The 22,155-nt window shown below is 47.0% G+C and overlaps 1 protein-coding gene across 3 annotated transcripts in view; it reads left to right on the top strand.

Annotated features, from left to right (window-relative positions):
* The window catches only part of LOC135811638 (tectonin beta-propeller repeat-containing protein 1-like), a 37,713-nt gene that overhangs the window by 1,046 nt on the left and 14,512 nt on the right, over positions 1-22,155 (top strand). Inside the window, exons 2-23 of one of the 3 annotated variants that reach the window (XM_065324870.1) lie at positions 2,440-2,523; positions 3,165-3,290; positions 3,831-3,917; positions 4,274-4,364; positions 4,887-4,984; positions 5,648-5,770; positions 6,249-6,454; positions 6,964-7,151; positions 7,762-9,720; positions 10,196-10,377; positions 11,213-11,362; positions 11,747-11,905; positions 12,184-12,323; positions 12,722-12,852; positions 13,468-13,567; positions 14,430-14,502; positions 15,039-15,109; positions 16,496-16,537; positions 17,371-17,557; positions 18,373-18,508; positions 19,907-20,002; positions 20,856-20,962. In XM_065324870.1, coding sequence (XP_065180942.1) covers positions 2,440-2,523; positions 3,165-3,290; positions 3,831-3,917; positions 4,274-4,364; positions 4,887-4,984; positions 5,648-5,770; positions 6,249-6,454; positions 6,964-7,151; positions 7,762-9,720; positions 10,196-10,377; positions 11,213-11,362; positions 11,747-11,905; positions 12,184-12,323; positions 12,722-12,852; positions 13,468-13,567; positions 14,430-14,502; positions 15,039-15,109; positions 16,496-16,537; positions 17,371-17,557; positions 18,373-18,508; positions 19,907-20,002; positions 20,856-20,962 — 4,536 coding nt within the window. Of the gene's footprint in view, positions 1-2,439; positions 2,524-3,164; positions 3,291-3,830; positions 3,918-4,273; positions 4,365-4,886; positions 4,985-5,647; positions 5,771-6,248; positions 6,455-6,963; positions 7,152-7,758; positions 9,721-10,195; positions 10,378-11,212; positions 11,363-11,746; positions 11,906-12,183; positions 12,324-12,721; positions 12,853-13,467; positions 13,568-14,429; positions 14,503-15,038; positions 15,110-16,495; positions 16,538-17,370; positions 17,558-18,372; positions 18,509-19,906; positions 20,003-20,855; positions 20,963-22,155 lie in introns of all 3 variants that reach the window. The other 2 variants (XM_065324871.1, XM_065324869.1) reach the window with 2 other exon arrangements.

The following is a 22,155-nucleotide window of genomic DNA, read 5'->3' as shown; positions in this document are numbered from 1 at the left end:
TCGTACTTACCTGGGCTACCCTCGATACAACATAAATTACCGACGCTTCAACTTGTTATAAGATAATTGAAAATCTTTAACATAGCTCTTCCTTGGATGCAAAAGATCGTCTATCTCTACAAATGCGTAGACATAATACGTTGCGTCTTTCTGCTTTATCCTACGTGTTTTGGCGTTGGTCCTGCATTGTCAATGTCATCTTATACTGAGGGTTTGGCACTCCAGGGGCCTTGGTAAAGGGTCGTTATAACGAATTTCATGTACTAACGAATTATGTTGTAACCGGACCTGTAAACAGTTGTATTTACCACCTATCGCCAGGGGATTTCAGATTTCTTTTTACAAACTGGGTTTATGTACTATCCGGACTCGTTATAATGAGGGAGGACCTGTACTAAGGTTATTCGAAAGAAAGCATTGTGCATGCCGTAGGCCTCGTTTACACGACAACGATTGAAAAACGTTTTTGTCAAAAACGTTTAAAAAAAGAATTCGCTTCCACAGATTTTGATAAGAGCGTTTACACGACAACGCTGAAAAATGTTTCAAAAACGTTTCAAACGAAAAACGGCCTTCAAAGTGTTTTTCAATCGTTTTCGTTCCGTTTCGTTCTTGTGTAAACGGCAAAAAAGGTATTACTACTACGAGCCTTGTACTCAAAGCATGCTGCCGCCAGCCTGCACCAGGCCAACTTATTGCACGTGACCATTGCGCGCCGAAAAACGCGTTGCAGTTTACACACTTATCGTTTTCGTGTAAACAGCAAAAACGTTTCAAACATGATTGAAAACGTTTTTCAATCGTTGTCGTGTAAATGAAGCCTGAGACCGAGCCTGCGGCCGCCGCAGCCCTCTACTTGCTGAGCTTTTTGTACTTCGATCAAATAGCAACCATACGGATGCCTTGACCAGGGGACAGTCCATCCTCGCTTTAGCCCTGCCTAATGCTTCATCACGGTATGGTTTCTATGCTTTGCCCTACCTGGCTGCTGACAGGTGGAATTCGCTTCCAGCAGCATGCCGCCAGGCAGCCTCATTTGCAATGTTCAACAGTATTCTACGCAGCCTCTTTTGCAACACATAATGCGGCATAGTGCATGTATGCAGCCACCGTTTTTATTTTACTGTACTGGCAATATATGTTGCCGCGTAACGCGTAACGCAGGGGGTGCGGCGTAACACGCGACCAGGCTAGTGCGACAAATTTTGGTTGAGTTCGTAACGCGCATCCGGCGGGGTGCGGCGATCTTTTCATTGCAGTTTGCACTCCAAAAAAAGGCTGAAAACTGTGAAAGCACGTGTACCGCGTGGTGAAAAGTCTCCAGCAGCAGTGATGGCTCGAGCAGCGATGACGACTCCAGCAGCAATGATGACTAATGATAGCCACGGTGACTTTGTAATACATGATGTTGTACACTCATTAACTGTGTGAGTGACAGTAGTTTTTGGAGGAAGCGCTCTTCCCCTATGTCACTTTCCTTTTGATGATCTTTTTGTGAACAAATCACTCTGATAGTTAAAATATACAGTCTTCTATTGATATCGTTGTCGCCCTTTGCCGTCGGGTTTGTAACAGTTGGATAGCAACTGAATTTCTGTGCCTTCAATGTGGATGAAAAGAAAAAATGATGCGGCAAAAGCAAAAAAATGATGCGGCAATAGCAAAAAAGTGATGCGGCAATAGCAAAAAAAGGACTGCGGCAATATAGAAACCTGTGTAACGGCTCCTGTGCGACTTTGCATGTAACGCCCTGCGTGCGGCAAACATGTGCCAATGTAACGCTTCATGGCCTCACTGCGGCAACATATATTGCCAGTACGGTACTCTATTTCATGCACTTACGGCTTTCTTCATTCAGCTCTATTTCACGCACTTACCTAGGGTACCCTGTAAAAAGACTTACAGTCTGTGGGGATTGCCTTAGTAAATAATAAATAATAAATACTACTACTACTACTGTGGAAATCCAGTCTTGATGACGTCACTCCACACAGAGCATCTCAAGTGATGATGTAATCACATTACTTTAATCCCGGAAATATTTGATGCTCACAATTTTACTTGTAGGTATGAGGCCAGACGACCATGTTGGTTGATCTGAAAACTTAGGTACAGAGAAGCAGTTTCCTAGTGGATGATGCAGATCCTTTTTTGTGTAGCTATTGTGGGGATAAGAGAGATGCACAGAAAATACCAAAATGGAAGTGCACTGAAAATTATGAAATAACAGTATACTTACGGTGTGAAATAGTCATGGTCGGCAAATACTGGTATCGCAGCCTACTGATATAATTGACTGTACGCAGAGTCCCCGCTGCAGGGTAACTCGCTACCGGTTTGGCCAACACCTTATGAGCGTTCTTCACTTTGGTATGTTTACTGCACGTTTGCCTTAATATGTACTGTTCTGGTATTGTTGTGTTGCCGTGTCTGTTGCAGGGGTGGTATAGCCCGCACAAGGGTGTCCGTCAGCGACGGTGGATTAGACACCGAGCCTACACTATGAGTGATCGCTTCGCCCCGGTACGTGTACTGCCGTATATTGTGTGCGTCCAGCGAAAGTTGTCTGTTTCAATGGCTGATAGCTGTGCTGTGCAATGGTTGACGTTTGTCAGCTACCCATGTCAGCCTATCCGCCTGTTCGGGGTGCAATGTTCTTCTTTACCCTCTTTGTTTGAGGTTGGTAGAGTTAGGGTACTGGTACTTGCACTCATAGCTGCTGCATCTTGAAAGAGTCCTGGCAGGTGGTGAGTACAGATCGTGTCCTGGTTTTGAATCCTCTCATAGTATAGGCATGCTGACTGGGGTGTATGTGAAAGTGTCCTGTCTCATGTCATGTGACTGTAACCGTGTAGACAGCCAATCAGCAACGAGTGTATAGCATTTCCCAGTACTCAACCACAGGCGGTACCACTCTTGATCTGTGCATTTACGGATGGCATCGTTTGAGCAGAAATCTATCCGCAGATATCGCCCTGCATGGGTTTCGTGCAGCATTGTGTACATCCATATTGCTCATGAACGATGACTAGCAAGCCCCAGAGCACATAAAAGAGATGTAGAAGACATGGATGGGAGTGGGCTCAATGGGCACAATGTGCCTAGCTTGTTCACAATACTGCATACGTATGGATGTGCTTGTGTGCTCTATGTGCTGTGTGCAGGTACCTGGTATTGATCCGGAGAATCATAGATACGATCCGTTCAGGGACATCTCTGTCGGTGGTACGGAGCTGCCGGGTCGAGAGAATGGAGCTCTGTGTGTCTGGGCTGTGACCTTGCGGGATACAGTGAGTACTGTGTGATGGCTGTCTCTTTGAATGAAGCAAAGAAGGCTGAACATGAACTGCATGAAACGTTTAAAAAAGTGCCAACCCTACCAGGCCTCAAACCTGGGACCTTGCTTATTATGAGCAATGCTACAAACCCTGATCTATGGGATTAGGCTGAACCTACAAGGCGCTGACAAGTTTTTCACCCCGAAGGCAGCTCACAACACGTGCCACACAAACATGTACTGGTGGCACTCGCTGGACGCCTGATGAGAGTGACATGTTTTTTTTCTAAATTACTACCAAGAGTACTAGTAGGCTTTTTACCCAAGGTTGATGTTGGCGTATTTTTATGACTCTGAATGTGGTGAATGATTGTGCTCACTAGACTGCACATTGGTCGGTGTATCCAGTCACGCTGAGCTCCGCTGATGACACCTAACGAGATCGAATTGGCTAGCTGTCGCAGGATTGAATGTGGTAGATATGTGTCTATTGTTTGAGAGGTGTGCACTGACGTATTTATGCTTTCTATGCCTAAAATTGTGTGCCTGAAAGGTTGTGTTTCGAGAAGGAGTCACCCGCACAACACCGGAAGGTGTTAGCTGGTTGAAGGTGCCCACAGCTCAGAAGGCCATCAATCAGGTAAGATAATTGATATTCGTTAGTTTTAGGGAAAGGTACAAACGAGAAAAGTCTGAAGAAAAAAACTGACTGTCACCACCAGGACTCGAATCAGGGACCCTTGCTTATGGCCAGCGATGCTCTACCACTAATCTATGTATGATGTAGTCTAAGATAGTTGAATTCATGTGTATGGATGCATGTGCTGGTCCTACTAGTAACGTGTTAGTGTTTATAAGCCCGGCTTCAGATGATCATGCACAATGTCAAGGTATAATCGACATCTTTTCAAGAATGGGGGTATCTTATGCACCAGGTATTGGTAGTTTTTGCTTCAGACCATCAGAGTGCTTCCATTTCCTGTTTTTATTCTTCAGATCTCTGTTGGACCGTCTGGCTCAGTGTGGGCTACAACGTATGATGGGTCAGCTTTCGTACGCGTCGGAGCATCCAGAGAAAGACCTTCAGGTAAAGAGACGCCCATGATTCATGTTCACATAACGCTGTGACTTGTTGACACCACTACCCACGAGTTTACTCACAGTCGTACCATGGATACAGTCAGACGTCGCTTATCCAGTCCTCTTTTATCCGGATCCCTCGCCATCCGGAAGAAAATCGTTGGATACCGATTTACAGCATATGCCATGCATACATACAGTGTGCGTGTGTGTTCGATTATCCGGTTCCCTCGCCTATCCGGGTATTTTTGTGGAAAACGGATGTGTGCGGTTATGCGGGGTCTGACTGTATTCTCATTTCTTCCAAGACATAGTAGTCACAGACCAGTTGATCAACTCACAGTTCTCCTGGTGTACCATACGTGATTTCAAGGACAGGCACAAACGTATACATACATAGGATGTTGGCTTGTCGTTTTCAGCCTGTACCTGTGCAATTCATGTATGCTTGTATTCATGTGTGTGTGCGTGTGTGTGTGCGTGCATGTGTGCGTGCGTACGTGTGTGCACTTTGTGTATGTATATGCAGGTATTCGGTGGGTGCATGTTCCCTCACCAGGCATGTACTTCTTGACCCACATTGCTGTTGGTCTCAACGTGGTCTGGGCAACCAGCACTGGACACAAGGTATGTGGAGATATTACACTGCTGTAGTTCTGTGTGTGTGTGTGTGTGTGTGTGTGTGTGTGTGTGTGTGTGTGTGTGTGTGTGTGTGTGTGTGTGTGTGTGTGTGTGTGTGTGTGTGTGTGTGTGTGTGTGTGTGTGTGTGTGTGTGTGTGTGTGTGTGTGTGTGTGTGTGTGTGTGTGTGTGTGTGTGTCTGTGTGTGTGTGTGTGTGTGTGTGTGTGTGTGTGTGTGTGTGTGTGTGTGTGTGTGTGTGTGTGTGTGTGTGTGTGTGTGTGTGTGTCTGTGTGTGTGTCTGTGTGTGTGTGTGTGTGTGTGTGTGTGTGTCTGTGTGTGTGTCTGTGTGTGTGTGTGTGTCTGTGTGTGTCTGTGTGTGTCTGTGTGTGTGTGTCTGTGTCCCTCCATACGGGGTCTGCCCCGTATGGGGCCACATAGCCAGTCATGGCAGTGGAAGAAGGAAGGAAGGTGTGTGTGTGTGTGTGTGTGTGTGTGTGTGTGTCTGTGTCTGTGTGTTTAGTTTGTATCAATGTGTTGGGTGGGTATGTGCTGCTGATACGTGTACACGTGTGGATGGGTTTGCGGTAATGCACACAACGTTTTGCTTCGTGCTACTACTCGTGCTGCAACTGGATGCCTCGATATGCTACTTGTCGTCTGCTGTTTGTAGGTTTGGTTCCGCAAAGGTATTGTCTCAGCTGCCAATGATTCTGTCAAGTCTTCAATGGAAGGTTCGGAGTGGGTAGAGATGGTTGGTGAAAGCGAGTTTCTCTCTGTCGGACCAGACGATCAGGTAATGAAGCTATCTTGTGCTGGTTTCTATCGATAGGTCTCTTTAGTTGTGTTGTATGGCACAACGTTGAGTAACCAGGGCGCTGTTGAATCGATTCGTCGGAGCACATGCAAATGGTGTATTCGGCGAATGGTGTATGGCACTACGTGGCGTAATCAGGGCACAGTTGAATTGATCCTCAGGTGTTCTCCGGAGCACATGTGAATGGTGACGTGTATTCGGCTAGAATTGCTATGTTAGAATTCAGGTGTGTATGTGTGTTCATACACAGTAGAGAAAGAGAGAGAGAGAGGGGGGGGGGAGGAAGAAATTTGTTTCTCTATGATCAGGCAACTTCCTCTCTCTACTGTGTGGAGAGCTCTACCTAAGTTTTAAGAGCATTCAGCACACATCGAACTGTGGCACACCCTACTTGCTTACGTGTGTGTCCTCATTCATAAGATTATATCGGTTTTCAATTTCAAATCATAACCTGCAGGTGTACATGCTGGGAGCTGGAGGATGGCCGGTGCAGTGTCGTAGTGGTGTGCGTCGTGAAGAGCTCGGTGGTCTTACCTGGGTGGAACTCCATGGTAATTTGGGACGGCAGGCGTACATCGAGGAGAAGAATCGCTTGCAGAAGGAGCACAAGCTTTCTGGATCCTCTGCCTTGGAGATGGACACAGCTGGTGCAGCCATGATTAGGTGAGCTATTCAGAGGGTTATCATCATGATATTGAGGTCCTGGCGAATTCTGTAGTGCCATCGCTCGCATACAAACCTGTAGGACTGCAGGTCAGAAACCACACTTGCATGTGATCTTGTGGGGATATGTGTGATAATGTGTGATTGAGTCGTACTTCAGCATCACTTAACCGTAACCGTAAGGACTTCACCACGTATCCCTGAGGGTTTTCATGTGTGTGGATTATTTCGTGTCGCAAGATCAGCGGTCCCTCTCTTTTTATACCAAGCATAATGTCCAACACTCGCCTAAAATCTCTTGCTGTCTTCTTCATTCTCCAACAGTGGCAAGGTTGACTTGATCACCGGATGAGTCAGTCTATGCTTGCTCTCTGTGCCCCATTACGACCAGTGTATCAGTCCTTGTAGGGCAGGGTGATGAACTTTCATAAACATAGTTACAGGTCTGGTCTGTTTTGAGATTGGAGATGTATTTTTGTATGCATTCACTGCATTATGGTTTAATGTAGGAGTCAAATTCTGCGTTCCAAGCAGTCGTTCCGTCGCTCCACAAGGTCCGAAGGCACTCGCAACCCAACACCTGTGTCACTGAATCCCCCCTCACCATCCCTGAGTATGAGTGCTATCAGCCTTGGACGATCATCACCCATCATGGGTACTGTAGCGGAAGATCGACCAATGCAAGTACAAGCTGAAGGTATGTAGTTATTATGGATACAAACGTGTGTGCTTGGGTCAGCCCGGGGAGCTTGAATAAAGGAGAAGCCATTTAGTCTGTGACATCAAGTTTTATTCACTAAGTGATCCAGTTGACTTAGGCACGATAACCTAAAGAGTGAGATTTGAAGGTACAGCGAAGACGCATCTCACCTCCTAGGTGCATGCATGCTGCATATGTTTTCAGGTTTGAGACCTTGCCAGCGAAGTAAGTCTCAGTGTAAATCTTGGGACGTATCCCTTGTTCATGTAGCATGTATGAACATGGAGACAAGTTGTTATGTCTTATCTAGCCATTTCTAATTTTTCAGGGAGATGTGCATGTGTTGAAGGCAAGGTAGATACATATGTAGAAGCCGAACGTGGCTCCAAAAAGTCTTTCTGGAATATATCCAATGGAGAAGAGTCTGTCATCCGAATACATTTGTTGAAATGCCTCCCCCCTTAATTAATAGTACCAGCCTCTCTAAGAATTGACTGTCCAGTGTGCCAGATCTTGAAACCACCCATTCCTATGTATGTTTGTGCCAATCCTTGAAACCGTCCATTTCTGTATGTGCCTTCACCTGTGTGTTTTCCTTGTTCAGCAGATAAAGCTGCGGGAGTGGTCAAGCGTCGTGACCGAGCATCGGTGGTCCGTGACAGCGCGCAGCAGACGGGTATGGGCGGTAGAGAGCGCACTAGCTCTATGCCCACCATTGCTAGCACGCTGTTCGACCAGGAAGAACAGATCGCCGATCAGCTCTCGGCTATGCCACCTGGCCGCAGCCGCAGCTTTGGCTTCAGTCCTGGCATGATCGCAAAGGCCGAGGCACACCGGAAAAGCACACACGAGAACGCCTCGCCGGAGTTTGTGCGCACCAGCAAAGGTCACCGAGCGTGCGCGGTGTACTCTGACGACCCAACCAGTACAGAGTCGCACGTGGCGCGTCTTCAAGCGCTGGCGTCCGAAAGTGAGTCCATAGACGGTGGTAGTGAGCATCCCACAGCAGCAGCAGCAGGAACATCAGCGGCAACATCCACCACTGGAGGTGATACGCTCAAGACTACAGTACCCAACATATGCAGTCCCGACATGAGCGACTTTGTCAAGGTTTCCTTTGCCACACAGGAGCCCTACAACACCAAGGCACAGCCCACACCCTCCGATAGCATACCGTGTCGAAAACACACCCTACCAAGACCTGCCGAGGATTCCGGAGCCACAATCGAGAGACGACTAAGTCGAGACAGTCCTCTTTTGAACGTGCCGACTGCATCTTCTTCATGTACAACCACCGATTCCGGTATCTCCGTTAACCTGACGGCACAGGAAGGAGAGACCGACTGTCAGCAGGACACGGCCACTGTCAGTAGCAACACATCCGATGAGCATTCAGTCAGTGCTCCTGATGCTACTACTACTGCTACTGCTACTGCTACTGCTGCTGCTGATGGTGCTGGTGATGCTGCTGTTGCTGCTGCTGCTGCTACCAACACACATAGTGAAGGTGTCACAGGGATGTCTAGGGAGAGCAAGGAGACGGACGGTACTGCAGTAGTGTCAGCGCCTGATACAGACACGAAACTGGTTGATGATGAAGGATCCCAAAGCAGTGCTAGTAAAGCAGAAGCACCCGAAAGCAATGCCGATGAAGAAGAAGTACCTCACAGCTTCAACCCTAGCTTGGACACTGCAGGGCCTGTAGCAGAAGGAGTAGACGAAACAGACGGCACTCTCATACCATCTAGTGATATGGCCACTGAAAACAACGATGGCAGCGATGGTGAGAATGTTATCCTGTCCAAAACTAGATATGACCCTAACATTGCCATCGGCCTGGAAGAGAGAATCGACAGAGTGGCGTCACGGTGCGGAAGCAGAGAAGAGGACGTCTTCGCCGACAGTAATTCAGACAAGGGCATTGCATCAGGCTTTGAGAGTGGAGCTGCATCTAGTACTGCAGCAACTGCTCATGATCTCAGGACACATCATGTACTTAATACGGAACCAAGAGACAGTGAGCAATCTCCCGCCATGAATGTCACACAGCAGTCACCAGTAGCAGCCGAAACTCCAGCTGAACCATCAAAAGAAGCAGCATCAGCAGCAGAGCCGTCCACATCATCAGCGGCAGAAACTGCAGTGGCAGAAGCTGCAGCTCTGGCATTGGCAGAGGCAAGCACAGCTACGGCAGAGTCCAAGGTAGTGACATCAGCCTCAAACCAAGAACAACCCTCAGCAGTAGCAGAAGGAGCAGGAGCAGCATCAGCGTCATCCACACCATCAGCGGCAGAAGCAACAGTAGCAGAAGGAGCAGGATCACCAGCGGCAGCGGAAGGAGCAGCAGCAGCTTTGAACCCATTGGTAGAAGTTACAAGTTCCCCAGCACCCATGGAGGTCACAGCAACATCGTCCACCGAAGAGCCGTCAGAAGATGAACTAGGTCCCATCTCCAGAGTGCTTAGTCACAGCTTTCGTCCAGAGCACCCAGTCATGAGTGTGCACTGCTGGAAATGGATATCAGCTGGTGGATGTGTACCACCGCATGATGATGTCACTAAACCAGGTAAGCCAGTGTGATGATGTCATCAGGCAACCCAGGCAACCATATGATAGTGCGATGGTTTTGATCCAACTTAAACCTAATTCTCCAGCCTTACATCTTTCTAGACATGAATGAAGCAGGACAATGTGTTTTGCCATATTCACCACCGTCCCTCCTCCGTTGCTTGTGCATTAGCTGATGTCCTTACCAACCAGTTGAATGCTGAGATACCAATATCTAGAAATCAGCTCAGCTCATGACTCAGCGGTTAGAACATCGCTGACCTATAGCAAAGGTCAATGTTTCGAGTCTGGCGGTGAAAGTCAATATTCCCAGAAGTTCCCCTTTTCAGTACCTCAGAGTTCTGAGCACATGGGATTTCTCTTGCATGTATCATATCATGCTGTACACAGGTGCTTTCATACTCAGCAGTTGAATGTTGAAATACAAGCATTATTGCCCTTGCTTGTCTGTTTTCTCATACTATCATACACAGGTGCTTTCCTAGGGTCTGGGTTGACGGCTGCAGTAACTCTATGCCGCCGTGCTCGCACCACTAAGCGACGAGAGTCCGTACTGCGCAAGACCGGCTGGCGGCAGAACATCCTGCGGCAGCTGCGCGAGCGTAACGAGCGTGAAGTGGCGGCCTTCAAAGACAGCATGGACTGTGGCGATAGTGTATGTGCAATACCTCTCTCTACATGTAGATAGGCTTCACTATTGTTCTGTTCCGTACGGGTTGTGGTATCGTACCGCTATGATCACTCCAGCTCTGATTTGCCTTCTTGATCTTAGCCGCCCCTGATATTGATGTGAAGGGTAACCCACAATGTACAACAGATAGTAAATATTTAGGTGTGATTTAAATTCCAGGTACAGTCAGTCCTCTTTTATCCGGATCCCTTGCCGTCCGGAAGAAAATCGTTGGTTACCGATTTACAGCATATGTCATGCATACGTACAGAATGTGTGTTCGATTATCCGGTTCCCTCGCCTATCCGGATATTTGTGTGGAAAAAGGTATGTGTACGGTTAAGGGAAGTCTGACTGCACTCGTAAATATGCGAAAAGAATACAGGGAGGTTCCTGTGTGTTGAGCAGTTTGTGCGGCACAGTCTACATCGCATACCGTAAGTTGTGTATAAAAGCCGCGGCTTCTATGACTTTCTTGGGGAAATTTTGCAGACTTCTATGAGACAGGATTCTATATAAGACGGGTATTTCTATGTGTGTCAACGCTAAAAGCAGGCTTATGTGCCGACAGTGTGTCTTGAAAGTCAGGTCTCTATTCAAGACAGGCGTCTATAATTATGAGACGGGCTTTTAATACAAGACACTATAGTAATTTCGAATGTTGTATCCCTTGAGATGAGAGGACACCCGCATCTGATAGCCCAGCGCCGCCCCACATTGTCCCCTTTGTCCGTTTATGCTAGTGTGCTCGTGCGTTTGTGGATGCATACACATGATGTGATGTGTGTATGTGTGTGGCATCCTGTGTTCGTCTGTGCAGGGTGTCTGGTCGAAGAAGGGTCCGCTGACGTGGTGTCCGGTGAACGCGTCCTCTCATCCGCCGTACAACTTCACTTCAGTATCAGCTGTTCTGAACCGGGGATCCAGGCATGGTGGACAGTTGGAGTTGATGAACATGGCGGCTAACACGGTAAGCTTCCACAGTCCAGTCTATAAGGACTGAGCTACACCATAGCTTACTGGTAGAGTATCGCTGGTCATCAGTGAGAGTCCCTGCTTCGAGTCCCGGTGGTGACAATCAATTTTTTCACTGATAAAAGTCACAAGTAAACGGTCTGGTTACCTTTAAGTGGACTTTGTTTGAACCGGTTTTGTCCACAGCTAAGAGTGTAGTCACTAGAGGCAGGTCTATTTGTATTGGCATACATGTACTTAATAGAACACAAGCTTACAGCGACAGGAAATTCATTATTTTGTTTCTCCGGGAATCGTAGCAACAGGGCGTATCTTCAGACTACATGTACTTCCTTGTTGTTCAGCTGGTGCTGTCTAATGTCTGATTGTTTCTCTTTAGGTGGAGCGTATCAACTTGGGTGATGTAAGCTGTGTAATGCCTATCCCATCGGATGATGTTGGTCAGCCATACTGCTTTGTAGTACACACACCACAACACACGGAATACAACCGATTTATTCTGCTGTGCTGTGCGGACGAACGAGATCGAGACGATTGGGTGAGTTGTGCAAGAATGGCAATGGGTGTTCCTAGAATATAGGAGATGTGTGTGTGTGTGTGTGTGTGTGTTTGTGTGTACGTGTATGTACGTGTGTGAGCATGTGCGCGCGTGCGTGCGTGCGTGGGTCAGTCCGTGCGTGTGTGTGGGAGGGGGGGGGGTCTCATTTTTGGGTCGTCTGTTACTGTTGCTGTATTCTTAGGAAGGCTACACCGTTCTCTATGTATGGATGTGTGCATAACATATTGACTACTGTTGGCTTGTGTTGTTGTGCACAGTACACAGCCATTAGTCTTGCTGCTATCCGTTCCCAAGCCCTGGACGGTCCTCCAGCTCCAAATGCACTATGGGCACTGACACAGTCTGGTGAAGTCTATATCAGCGATCCACCTAAGAATCCTGGACTGCCACATGAGAGGTGAGACTACGCTGCACAGTTCTCACTTTATATGTGTACATTTGACGACAACATACGCTATGTACTTTGGATTAACATTTAGGGCAGTGAAATCTGACCCCCTCCCCCTGGCCAGTTTCTGTCTGTGGCTTTGTGAATTTGTTTGGTTTGGTAGTGACTGTGAGCTGCTGTGGTACAGTAGTATGCATCTTGGTTGTAAGCGTGGGCTCCGATGGGGAGTTAACGCTATTGGGGGATTTCATTGGTCTGGCTACCTGAAGTTACGGTATGAAGTTTATAATAGTCATATGTAGGTCACACAGAGTGTAGACTGATGTAATGTCTATTGGAGTCTTTTCAGGTGCTTGTGTGAGGCGTGCCGGGAAGTGTGGTAAAATGTCTGTACTTGTTGATTGCAGGCGGTGGAGAGCTATTGGCGGTAACTTACGCAGTATCTCAGCCGGAGCTGCTGGCGTCGTGTGGGGTATCGGCTTTGATGGAACACCACTGGCCTACAATGGAGGATTTGGCGGTGGAATATTTGTGCAAAGTAAGTAACGAGAATGCATCATTTGAGTTTGAGCAGTCTTGTCCCAGTACCAATTGATTGTGTGCTTGCTGCATGCGAAACATGGGTGCAGTGAATGGGATTTTTAGTCTTGCTGGTGAGCTGATCTACTCACCTCCCACCGCTTTAGGAGCTGCATTTGCACCTTGATCCTTGAAGGGCGGTGGCGTTCCTACGGATACGGAAATCTTGGCCTCTAGCCGAGTCTGACGCGAACCGTGATTTTTTTCCTGCATCGGATCATCGTATTATTGAGTTTGTGCCTTCTTTCTGTACTTCCTAATTTTCATTCCATACTCTTGTTTTGTTTCAGTTGCTCTTTTCTTCTCACTTATCACTCCGAGCTCCGCTGATGAGATCTAGCCAGGTCGAATTAACCATCCTGAGATTGAGCATAATAGTAACTTCAGCGTAAAAGTGAATGCAACGTCGGTTGCTTGCACCGATTGTTATGGATTCGTGCCTGGAATCATTATGTTTTTCTTTGCCATGGCCTAAGCCGGATTGTCTAATCGGCGGAAATATATTGTGCTAAAACTCATGTTCCAGGATTGCCCTTCATCTGCTTGCTCTGCTCTTATCATACACTGTGTGCAGGTGTGGATGCCACCAGTTCTAACCTACAGGAACACACCGACTGTCGCTGGTATCAACTTACCGAGATTCAGCAAACAAAGGGTGTCAGCTGGAACAACAGGTCGGTAGAACTAGCTTAGTATTTAGGTACCCGGAGTGGGAGAACAGTATTGTCTAGCTGTCAATAAGCTTTGCAAGAATCATGCAATTTCACAAGAGTCAGACATAATTATTCTTAAAATCTGTACCTTCATTTGTAGCCCTACAAATTTGTTTCTGGTGTACCTGGTTTAGACAGTTATGCTCGTGTTAAATTTCACAAGAGTCAGACATAATTATTCTTAAAATCTGTACCTTCATTTGTAGCCCTACAAATTTGTTTCTGGTGTACCTGGTTTAGACAGTTATGCTCGTGTTCTGCATGTTCAACCCAGAGAACATTTAAGAACTTCGCTCCAATGTGTTTTCTATGTATAAACATGTTTCGTTTCCATTAGTATACTCAGGGTTCTAGCCAAAGGGGATGTGTGTGTGTGTGGGGGGGGGGGGGAGGGGTGGGGGTAGGGGGTGCAGCGCCCCTCTACTCTGTTTGCGCCCCCCCCCCCCTTACTGATTTTCCGATTTTTGTGTTTTTTTCATGCCATTCAACGAAAAAGCAGTCAATAGCCAGTACTGGAGGGTTCATAAAGGCACATTTGTCTGGGGTGACGTCAGGTGTGTTCGCCACGTACGTTGCATTTTACATAGCAAGACAGTTATTTTGAAAATGGAAAAGGGTTACGAGGTAACTGTTTCCCCCCCCTACTATATTGGCCTGGCTAGAACCCTGATACTGTTGTCGTTGAACTGCATCATGTATAGATGGTGTGCATGTGTGTGTGTGTGTGTGTGTGTGTGTGTGTGTGTGTGTGTGTGTGTACGTGCATGTGTATCATGTGCGTGTGTGTGTGTGCATTGTGTTCATCACTGTGTGTGTTTGGCAGTGTTTACGAGGATGATCTTGGTCGCACATCCGACAAAAAGCAAGGACTGCTGCCTTCCAAGGCATGGAAATGGGTAAGATATTATAATTTCTCCAGTGATATGAACATCTTGTTGCGGTTGAAAAGCTGGTGATGCATGGTGAAACTTGAGACTTAGATATCCGGGGATTATTATGGTTAAGCACACAAACTGCTGATCTTCATTTTGTCATCTCCTGTGCTCTGAGTATAGCTTTTCTGGTCATCACACTCCCATGCGGTTGCCCAATAACAATGGTGTAATTATGTGCCTGAACATGTGCCATTGTGGTGTGTATGATGACACATGGATACCTAGTGTTGTTTGCGTTGCCTGTAATGAAAGAAGGATCAGCTATGCATGTATGTGTGCTGGTCTATCTTCACACTAGTCGTTTGTGCAGTGCAGCTGTCTTGATTTGTGTGTTCATTCTGTTTGATGTGTGCGTGCACGTCCGAGTGTTTTTTTGTTGTGTGTGTGTGTGTGTGTGTGTGTGTGTGTGTGTGTGTGTGTGTGTGTGTGTGTGTGTATACATGCACATACCTGTTTACATTTGTCTGCTTGTTTGTTGATGTGTTTTATATGTTCAGACATCTGAATGGTCGATTGACTTTGAGAACGCTGACCAGGATGGCTGGCAAAGGCTACCTAAGAGCAAGCTGTAGGTGCCTTACTTTTCGGAGTTTAAGCAGCACCCAGATTTTTGTCACGGAATGCAGACCTTTTTCAATTTTTTTCAGTTTTTATTATGTTCACATTCCTACCCTAATCACCACCCAGGGGCGTCGAAAGGCATTTTAGTGTGGTACGGTCAGCCATCTGACGTACAATTACAATTACTCGTGGGGGAGTGGTGGCTGAGCTGAAAAATGCCGGAAATTTTGGAAATTTAGATCTCAGATCCTTGTATTTTATTGATTCACGGGGTACCTGGGGCAAAAAGTTGTACGGTCAAACATGTCCGACGCCCCTGCCACCGTGTATCTCATCATCGTAGTATAAGCCTGACCGTCTTGTTTTGGATGAATTCCTAGTGTTTAACCCTTTAGGTCCCACAATTATTTCAAGAAATGCACTGCATACGCGAGCCCAGGTACTTATCTGGTCGTAACTTTGGTGTCCTTTGGCTGATTTTGGTGATCTTGGGCTTTCTGGAAAGCTCTTGGCCAGCGGAACACAGCGATAGCCAGCAATATATCACTCGATCCACAGAACCAGCGCCGCAGCGCGATACGGCGCTCCAAAGCCAGCATTGCGAGCGCCCAACTCAGATTCTCTGCCATTTCGACAAATTGCATCGCAGATCGCTCAAATTTTTTTACTGGGGAGCTGAGAAACATGCCTTTGCGATGACGTGAACTATCTGTAGCTGCGTGGGCCGCGAGTCAGGGGAAACCCCTAAAAACGAGTTCAAAATGCACGCGCTCGAGTTGACTCTGCTGAGCGAATTTAGTTCGAGTCTCGTATCTCCGCTCTCCGAACTCGGATCGCTTTCAAGTTTTTTCGAGCCGATAGCTGAGACAATTCTAATGTGGATAGCCCTTTCGATTGACCGATTTGGTCAAGGGACGGCCGAGTTACGCCAGGTTGCGCTTTGAAAAGTATGCACTGTACACTGGTACGGATATATCCGTACTATGGGTCTCAAAGGGTTAAAGTGTGGCTTATACTCTGGAACGTGTAGTACATGCAGAGTCATGCCTGTCGGTCCTGTCATCTCTTGTTGTTGTCTGAGTTTGATTGATTCATCATCTCCTGTAACTGATGCACTTGGTTACACTCTGCATATTGCAATCCACTTCTTCAGACATCTCACCTGATGTAAAAGCGCCACTGATCCATTGCATTGTAGTTCTCCCAACCATCCTCGTTGCATTCGACTTGTCTGTGTTAGCCTGCTTGAATGGCGGTGGCGTTCCTACGGATGCCAACAGCTCGGCCTCTAGCCCAGTCTCATGCGTACGGTTATTTGTTTTGTTAGCCTGCAGCACTTACAGGTATCATGTATATGTTTTTTTGTTTTTGTTTTTGTTGTTGTCAACTGGAGGTCCAGGAAGGGTCCACGCCGGCGGAGCAGAAAGTGGAAAAGGTAATGGGATGGTTGGTATTCCTTAGTGCACCATGACGGGGCATTCGCCTGTCTGTACGCCTTGTGATCAAGTCACAAGGTTGAAACAATGGGGAGATGCTATCTATTGAAATTGTAAGGCCTTGGTGGTGGTGATTTTAGGAGATGATAATTTGGCTGCCGTGGATATTGAAAATAAAAAAGAAGACCACCTGCATATCTGGGCAGGGAATTTTCTAGAACCGCCCCAACCGGTTTTCGACCGGTTGAAATTGTTGGCGACCGGTTGAAAAGTTACAAATCAGTTCCAACCGCCCGTACTTTTCTGTGGGTGAATGGAGCTGCTTATATCTTTGCTACACTCCAGCACCAAGAAATCTGTTAAATTGCTGTTGAGTGCCATATTTGGGTTGTATTTTGAAAAAAATGTCCAGGGGGAACCACGGACCCCCCCCCCCCCACCGTAACCGGTTGGAAATTCGTCCTAGAATATACCCTGCTGGGATCACGTCCCTTAGCAAGTCCCTTTAGCCCAGAAATGGTCACCTCAGACAGGTTTTACTGAACGAGTTTTGAGAAAACAGCTGTCTGGGCCCTCTCACCTCGTATCCTTTACAAGACTCACTTTAAATCGATCGGCATCCATTTGCCTTTGGAGAATCCTTGAAATAGAATGTCAATGTCAACGAAATATCACTATGGACTCGGATGGAGAGCCAAGGATAACTTGTTTAGTAAAGTTTAGTAACTGGTGGTGTTAGTGGACATTATAGCGAAACTTGTAGTTCCTTGGTCCTTTTTCATTTCAACCACTGTGCTGTTTGTTATGTATGGTGTCATTACTACCTATCCAGGAGAATGACTATCATAACGCCTGGCCCCTGGATGGAGATCTTGCCCTGTCCAAACTGCTTAGCCAGTGTGTCCGTGCAGACCTGGCCACAGCAACCCATCGGTGCCCATGACAACGTAGCCGTCTGGGCCATGGACGTGCACGGGGACGTGATCTGCCGCTACGGCGTTACCGCTTCTCAACCACAGGTAGGTTGAGTTATGGCGGTTCCTTTTTGTGTGCATTATTGTCCCTCTGCTCAAACACTCAAAACAGGGTCTCTTTGCTGCATACGCCACTTCTAAAAACTGTTCACCGAGTTTAACACTTTTTTTTAAAGTGATGCAAGCAGCAAAGAGACCGTGTTTTGAGTGTGTTAGTAGAGGGTCCATATTGTGTACTGTACAGGCAGAAAATTTCATCGGTCCGGAATGATTTCGTCCAACTCCAAAGAAAGGGAGTTTTGTCCGGTTGTAAATTTTGTCCATGAGAGTGTATTGAAAAGCTGGACAAATTGACATTAGTCCGGCATTTAATTTAGTCCAAAAGCTCCTTGGACGGAAATATTCCGCACGAATATTTCTGCCTAAACAGTATATGGCTGCAATGGAGTTTGCGAGTACAAATAGAAAATATTGTTTGTGGCTTGAACAAGGATTTGAACTCTTGAAGTCATAGTACGTTCTACTGCTATAGCTCGGTCTCTGTTGTATGTGTGCGTGATGGTCATCAGACTCGATTAGCGTCTCCGACACCTGTGCATTGGTTGGTAATACATCTTCACTTTCCACATCGGCAAAGAAATTTTTAGGTGCTCGCAAGTAACTGGGACTTGACTTGACTTTCTGTCTTGTAAAGTACACGCTGAGGACTGGATATTGTCTTTCTTGGCTATATCCCATCTGACAACCCTGGTCTCCTTAGCTATCATGTGCGTGTCTGTGTGTGTGTGTGTGTGTGTGTGTGTGTGTGTGTGTGTGTGTGCGCGCGCGTGTGTGTTTGTGTGTGTATGTATGTTACACAGGGCGAGGAATGGCGCTGGGTATCCAGCAACACAAAGTTCATCAGCATAGCCGTGGGCTCGGATCGCGCCGTGTGGGGTATCAGTGATGCTGGCTGGTCCTGTATTCGTCTTGGCATCACGGACATCAAGCAATCTGGTATGACACACCTTACACCGTACACAGACTTCATTCTGGAGTGCTTTCACCAACTTGATCTTTATATCAACTCTTTGCACGCCAGCGTCGCGTATACGCAACGCTCAGAATGTACCCTGGATGGCTAGCATCGAGTAGAGCGACGCACCAAAACTGTACAGTGTACACTACACATCACGACATGTAGACAAGTGTTCAAACTTTCGTAGGAAATCTCACGAATGATGCATCGTTGGAAAGGAATTGGCCAGCACCCTGGATCAAAGCTTGGCAGGGAAAGGCTTAAGAGTTTAGGTGATGATTAGAAGCTCTGGCTGTCTCGCCCTGGGTAATGTTTCCATCTACATTTATCTGCTATGTTCTAAGTATGTATCTGCTAGTACCATCTAATTATGCTGTCGTACTGCTACAACATGTCTGAAAATTTGACGATTTGGACGACTTGGACAATTTGAAGTACACTTGATACATAACATGTGATAGCTGTGGTCTGTTACATAGGTGGAATGTGCAAGCTGATACAGTCCTTTGAAAGGGCTACCTATAGTACAGCTAGTTAATCAACACAGTGAGTGGCTTGTGAAAGTGATAACGGGTTCATTTTTCTTGTTGTTTTATTGGCGGTAGGTTTGATTTGATTCTTGGGTGACGTTTCTATGTACAGTAAAACCTGTGACTAACGACCACCCCTTGGGGCCAGAGAAAGCGGTCTTTAGTGGCAGGTGGTCCTTAGTTAGAGATTTGCAGCGCACAACCATAATGAATGTGAGACCGTCTGTGTCTGGCGAAGTGGTCTGTAGTACCAGGCTGGTCGCTAGTCACGGTGGTCTGTAGTACCAGGCTGGTCGCTAGTCGCGGTGGTCTGTAGTACCAGGCTGGTCGCTAGTCACGGTGGTCTGTAGTACCAGGCTGGTCGCTAGTCACGGTGGTCTGTAGTACCAGGCTGGTCGCTAGTCACGGTGGTCTGTAGTACCAGGCTGGTCGCTAGTCACGGTGGTCTGTAGTACCAGGCTGGTCGCTAGTCACGGTGGTCTGTAGTACCAGGCTGGTCGCTAGTCACGGTGGTCTGTAGTACCAGGCTGGTCGCTAGTCACGGTGGTCTTTCGTACCAGGCTGGTCGCTAGTCGCGGTGGTCTGTAGTACCAGGCTGGTCGCTAGTCACGGTGGTCTTTAGTTACAGGTTTTACTGTAGTACCAGGCTGGTCGCTAGTCACGGTGGTCTGTAGTACCAGGCTGGTCGCTAGTCACGGTGGTCTGTAGTACCAGGCTGGTCGCTAGTCACGGTGGTCTTTAGTTACAGGTTTTACTGTATGCAGAACAAGACTTATTCTGACTGACTCTGCCGTGAGCCGTGGATTACACTCTGGTTGCATTGTCTGTCTCTTTCTTCGAATGCAGGCACGTCTTGGAAGAGAATAGGTGTTCCGGCTCCTGACCGAACTCTCACTGAAGTGACGGTGGGATCACATCGTGTCTGGGTGCGAGACAACAGAGGTACGCTGCTCGATTTGGAAGCCACTCGAATTTCTAGCATTATGAAAATTCAGCACAGCCCACAAACACATTATTTTGAGCATATGCAATAATATACGATGATGCTACATGAGGAGACAATAATGATGACATTTTTCCAATGAGACCAATTTTATGACGCTCCATGTTACTGAAGGACTAACTTCGATCATTGGTTTTGTAGAGCCCCATTCTCTAGGAGCTGTCTACATCTGCTTTGTTTCAATGTCCAGCATAAGCGAACGTGTGGATCAAGCATAACTGCTTGGTTGACGCTGCCGCGGGAATGCGTATAATAATAATAATATATGTGCAGATTCATGTACATGCACCCATACCTGCATCTGGGCTCATGTATAGTCCTGCTGAATGAAATCCAGTCGCGGCACTCAAGTTGGCGCCTTGCACCACTTCGAATCCCAGTGTTTGCAGGACTGGTCAAGGGCTGCGCAACGCCCCGGTGCATACATGAGTCGGAGTGCATCGACAGGATGTCATTGAGCATCACTGTGCATGTACATGTGCAGTAACACTTGACAGAAGACCACACTCCAACTAGGACCTATCGATGCTATTTCTAGTTAAAGACCACACACAGCTGCACTCGCCAGAAGTACTTTTGATAATGTGGCAAGATGCACCGTTTTGTTTGTTTCTTTCTTTTTTTTGAATTCGTTGAGAGCACAGGCAATTCTGCCTTTTCACCAGAGGAAAACACCTCCGGTTCCTACTAAGAACGAGTAAAATATTGTGAGAGAATGGCCTTGCCAGATATATGTTTGGTCCCATGACAAGCTGTTGATGCTGCCCCCTTGTTCTTGTATTGTGCCCATAGGAGACTTGTGGTTCCGTCAGGGTGTAACAGCACAGCGTCCGGAGGGTGATGCATGGATCCAAGTACCGGGAAGTGTGGAGAAGTTGACAGTGTCTGCAAACAACCAAGTAAGTTATTGGACCAGTGATAAAATATGTCTTATCATGAGCTCTTTGCGTTTTGTGGATCGGTCTAATGTCAAGTAAAGTCGGCGGAAAAGCACGGCGCCCAGTATGGGGAGCAAACCCCTTTCCTATAGAAATTGCCGCCGAGGTCGCTACCACTACTTCGTATGAGCCTTTGGTGCTGTCAGTATGTTTGAATTAAACCAAACTAGTACATTACACATCACTTCAAAGATATGTTGATGCTGTAGCATATGCGTGCTACCCCTACTTACTGATGAAGTGCGATTAGAGATTTCGATGGAAGAGCTATGGGCTTCAGTTCGGATCAGATCTCTAAAATTGGTCTTGATATGCTCAAGCAGGCCTCCATGCTATGACACAGGCTTGTTCACAACACAGTGCAGAATACTGTATAAGTACAAATTTGTTCACGAAATTTTTCGTTATTTCACTCCACCAGCAGGCTTGTTACGTACAAAATTTCGTTTTTGATCGAGGTCTGTCACCCCGAACGTTCAGAAAAAAACTTTACTTCGTCCGCGTCAGCAATATTGTCGCTTATCTTTCGACAATTTGAACTTTGACTTTGGACATCAACGCGTGCACTTGAAGTGATAAAACTTGTTACGATGGAAGGTAAGGTATAGAATGACAACTAGCTATGAGGAATGTATTGTCCAAGGAAGGGTTCATATTTTTTTAGGTCCTCGTCGCTGCTCTTGGCCCTGGTGACAAACATTTTTGCTCGGGATCGACTCTCTTGCTTTTGCAAGCTCATCTCTCTTTCTCTCCGCTGCCTGGCTATTTTCTAAAGAGAAGTCGATCGTGACGGTCGCCTTCTCTATAGGACTTCGCTTGGGCAGCACGACATCCTGTGTGGTTCTAATCAGACGCCGGTCTTCAAGTTGCAATATTTTATTTTGAACGACGATGACGCGTACAGTACTTGCAAATCTCCTTGTCACGCTGGATAATCCGGGCGTTGAGCTGGGGGTAAGGGCGCTGCGATCTCAGCTTGACGAGCGATCCCTGAGGTGAGCGATCTCGGTCGTTCAGCAAAATGGAGCTGATTCCGAGTAGCCGATTACTTTCGTGTGGCTTGCGCTGCTCTTGCCTGCACAGCGTAACAAGATCATCTATTTTGACGCGGCGCTGTATCAATCAAAATCACCCACCCGTCGCTCTCGAAATCC

This window comes from Sycon ciliatum, chromosome 3 (genome assembly GCF_964019385.1).
Source record: "Sycon ciliatum chromosome 3, ocSycCili1.1, whole genome shotgun sequence".
Lineage (NCBI taxonomy): Eukaryota > Metazoa > Porifera > Calcarea > Leucosolenida > Sycettidae > Sycon > Sycon ciliatum.
The sequence above is the reverse complement of the archived record's forward strand: the minus strand, read 5'-3'. Positions and strand labels throughout refer to the sequence as shown.